Below are 4,228 nucleotides of genomic sequence, written 5' to 3' on the forward strand. Positions count from 1 at the left end.
CAAATATTTGATTTTTTGCGACAAGAATAAATAAACATGCTGTGGCTTGTAAAAATAAATAATAAGAAAAATTAATGAATAATAGGATATTTTTTTATGATATAAAAATTGATATTTGGAGTACTGTCATTTGTGAACGAAAGCCTCATTTTCTTAACGCAATTACCTAAAAAAACATAAAGCAAAATATGTAAAAAAAGTATGTATTTAAAAAGTGCAACACCGAGCACAAATGTGTGCTCATTTTGAGCATTTAATAGAATAATAATGATTATTATTAACTTACTTTTTTAGGGATTCTACAAATTACCAAATAAACACGTTTTGATTTATGTTTTTGTTTTAGGTAACTGCGTTAAATGTTACTACCTTTGTCCCGAATTGTAGTAAACATTTTTTTTTAATTTTAAAACGCAAATGAATATTATAATTTGGGACAGAGGTAGAATTAATTATTATTTTCTGAAGACAAATGATAAAAAAACACTTGGTTTTATACTTTTTATTCACCTTGTATATGGTATTCTATTAAGAGTCTCATAAAGAATCATGAGAAGTGATATTCTGATAAAAAAATATACGAGAAAAATTAAAGTATTACTTATTACAACACAAACAGAGTAGTAGTTGTAATAGTATTATTTAAAAATTTATGACATTATTTCAAATTGTTGTGAAGGTTTAATTTAATTTAATAAAACTTGGATTGAGGTGGACAAAAACTAATATTATGGGTGTAAAATTTTTGAGTTTAATCTTCCTTGTCACAAATGGGTATATTTATAATCATTCAATCGATAATCTACTAGTTAGCTCACATTTGAGTCACCTCTTCGACTTAATAAGATGGAAAAGCCTAATACTCGAGACACACAGTAGCTAAGCCGACCCGTTTCACTCAAATCTATTGAATTAATTATGTCACATGGACAGAAGTTAACCAGGAACTTAATCTTCCTAAGGAATATTCCAAAGTTATAAATGAGTTTAGAAAGCTGATATTTCAAAGTGATGTTATTTTGAAGATTTTCGAGATTTCGAGATTAGATGAACATTGGAATGATTGTCAGGGTAAATCCGGGAGAGATGGACCAGTGGGAAAGATGAACTTTAATACATATTTATAAGTTCTTTCTTAAGAAATGTTAATTTGATTGTTTCAAGTTACAGTAAGAAACCGCTTGAAAAATTTGTGGCCCAATACGAAATTATAAATTGTACGCAAAATTAGATCAAAAAAGAAATTTCAGTCTAGTGTACAAAAAATCGTGTCAGGTCAAGAATGGTAAATTATGGTATTAACGGTACAAATATTTATTTATATTTTTATTATTACGATAATTATAACGTTGGTGAGTTAGTTTTTGAAGAATTCTAATAAACCTTATCATAAGAACAGTTCACACTTCATTGCGAACATATCAAACATGTATGGTTTGAGGCGTAGGTAAAAATGTACATTTTTATGAAAATCTTAAGTCAAAGAGATCCAAAGATTTGCATCAATTTTTGCTAAGCTCAATTTTGTTAATGGGAAGATATTTATTAAAGACACTCAAAAAGCTAAAAGAGTATTTATTTCTGTCTTTGTTATACATTGTTTGCCGGCTTATGTAATAGGCTAAAAATACTATTAATTTTACTTAAACTATGTTTATTTGCTACTAGCAACTGTTTTACTACGAGCATCAATATCGAGATTATTTTCTTTATATAGAAGTATTTCATAGGAATTAATATGTTCCTCATTTTGATACTTATTAAAAAAGAATAAAGCATTTCCTGCATTAAACGAATTGATTTTTCCAATTTTAGTTTCTCCTTCGTAACTTATTCTACCAATGTTTATTAGTCCATGTCCATCTTCATGTCCCCCAATCACAGCATGTTGATCAATCAATTGTAAATGAAGGTTACCGGAATTCACAGGAATCCAATAAAAATTTTCTTGGGGTCCACAAAGTATCTGAAACAAATAAATAATTTTAAAAGTAGTAACAACATAAGGCGGTTTATAAATTCATACTTTTATAATATTGCCTTCTATTTTTTTAATTCCTTTTATAGGCGCATAAACCTCTTTTCTATCTGGAAAAATTTGAGCCACAATAAGACCTTCATTTTTAACATAAGCTTGTCCGATATAAATATCTTTGTGGTTGATATCTTGACCTCCAACTACAGCATCTTTAGGAACTTCTCCTGTGTATTGTCGCCAGTAGTAATCTAAAAAAAATAATATTGAAAATAATAACAAGGTAAACTATTATAGAATTGCCTTTTTGGAGACACAAATATTGGTGGCTGTTACTTAATAAAAGATATATTAACGAGAGAATTGTGAATCGCAACATTGTGCACTGAAGAAAGAATGAATTGAATGCTTGTAATAAAATTTGACGTAGTCAAATGATCCAAAACAAGTAAGAGTGTTTTGAGTTTTGACAATTTATTATTTATGACTAATAACATCGTAAATTCTTGGTCATAATCATTTATATATCCAAGTTTATCACATTTTTTATATAGTTTACATAAAGTATAGGTCATAGAAGACAAATGATAATTGGTCAGTTTGATAAGTAAATATAATTGCAATAAGAAAAAAATAACAGACGTGGGTAAATGTTTTAAAATGAGAATCTTGTTGGTCGTTGCAACAACATTTTAGTGTTTTAGTGTTGACTTTTTCTAAATTAAATTTGAAGTACTATTTGGTCACTATATTTAATTCTTTAAAACGAAATATTTTAATATCCACGTTATTTTTGAAATGCAATGTTAGTTGCTTCAAAATTTTTTCAGGTTCATTATTACCCGTAGGACACCCTGCAGTTTAATAAGAAAGTCAAACTTGCCACGTGTGACATCTATAGATGTTAAATTTTAACGGTCTAGGCTGTTATCGTTGCCACAACACGCAAGGAGACAGCATGTATTATATGATTAAATAACAATCAAGTACGAAAATATTAATAAAATAAAAATAAATAAGGCTACTACAACATTTATTATACCAAAATTAGCATTTTGAGATGCTTATGAATACTCGTAAATACAGATTGTGTCAACGATATGAAAAATATTTAAAAAATATGTATTAGAAAAAATAATCTTTTTATGATGTATTAAAAAAACGTGTTTTTTATTTTGTTACGTTTATAGACTTAAAGCCCATACTTTAGATGTAAACCACAAAAAATCTATCTATATATAATAATAAATATCAAAATTTGTTTTTAAACCGTAAGTCTAATTCAAAATTTTCACAAAGTTTGGAAACAATAAAACTGGTAAGGTTTCGACCTTCAAACCTTAGGCTTTTAGAAAGCTTATTGAAAGCTCTAGCCGATAAAGTAATAACATACAGGGTGTTTCATTTGGAAAAATCAAGTTACTTGATATTTTGCGTCAACACTCTGCAGTAGTTGCAAAAGATTGATCGAATTTCAACCATAATAATTTAGGACCACTTAGTAAAAATTGTTGCAATTGCACTTTTTTTTTCATAAAATTGCTCATTAATGATAAACGGTCCATGGTAGAACCATAAAACTTAATATGGATTTTTTTATAAATAAAAACTCTTTCAAATATGCACATAATGAACCTACTGGGTAATCCATAAGAAAAAATATAACTTTGTTGCGCTACCCTATGATTACCTGACGAAAATATTTTTGGACAATAGAAAAAATAAATGTCTGTCGTTCAAAAAAAAAACGCATTTCGTTATTTTTTTTTACTGTCAGAGTAATCAAAAAAATATGAAGCTATGGGACACTGCGTATGTATTTAAAAAAGTAAATGTAGATAGTATGGAAAAAGTGTTGAGAGAAAAAGAAAAAGCACTACAGAAATTAGAGAGAAAAATAAAAAAATCAAAAAGGCAAAAACAAAATTGAAAAATACCGTAAACCCCATTTTACTTGACCTTCCGGGATACTTTGACACGTTATACAGGGTGAATATAAAGTATGGAACCAAGCGGTTTTATTTTTGATCATTTGCCTCCAGAAAATAATAATTAATATAAATTAAAGTGATATAAAAAATGTGATCGTATTTTCAGAACGAAATTTTGTTTTGTTTTTGAGTTACGCGATTTTTTTTGTCAAAATTGCAATTTATGTGAAACATTTTTTTTGAAAAAACTAAATATAAAGCAGATAGTTGTAATCCTTAGAGTATAGCTTTTATGAGAAAAATGATTTTATAGAGGGTTGCC

General features: G+C 27.7%; 1 protein-coding gene across 1 annotated transcript; it reads right to left on the reverse strand.

Moving 5' to 3' along the window:
• Nucleotides 1–1,558: 1,558 nt before the first annotated feature.
• LOC123009958 lies at nucleotides 1,559–2,448 on the reverse strand. The gene is made up of 3 exons (XM_044406555.1): nucleotides 2,279–2,448; nucleotides 2,027–2,226; nucleotides 1,559–1,966 (listed from the first exon to the last, which is right to left on the reverse strand). The coding sequence occupies exons 1-3, from the start codon at nucleotides 2,352–2,354 to the stop codon at nucleotides 1,655–1,657; spliced, it is 588 nt and encodes a 195-aa protein (XP_044262490.1). The 5' UTR covers nucleotides 2,355–2,448; the 3' UTR covers nucleotides 1,559–1,654.
• Between the last annotated feature and the right edge of the window lie 1,780 nt (nucleotides 2,449–4,228).

Source organism: Tribolium madens, unplaced genomic scaffold, assembly GCF_015345945.1.
Source record: "Tribolium madens isolate multiple individuals breed KSU strain unplaced genomic scaffold, Tmad_KSU_1.1 Scaffold_7;HRSCAF=85;Tcas5.2_LG10, whole genome shotgun sequence".
Taxonomy (NCBI): Eukaryota; Metazoa; Arthropoda; class Insecta; order Coleoptera; family Tenebrionidae; genus Tribolium; species Tribolium madens.

Coding starts and splice junctions, on each gene's coding strand:
- LOC123009958 (XM_044406555.1), bottom strand. CDS start 2,354: ATGTTGCGATTCACAATTCTCTCGTTAATATATCTTTTATTAAGTAAC. Junction 2,227..2,278: donor ATATTTGTGTCTCCAAAAAG/GCAATTCTATAA, acceptor TATTTTTTTTAG/ATTACTACTGGCGACAATAC. Junction 1,967..2,026: donor TAGAAGGCAATATTATAAAA/GTATGAATTTAT, acceptor TATTTGTTTCAG/ATACTTTGTGGACCCCAAGA.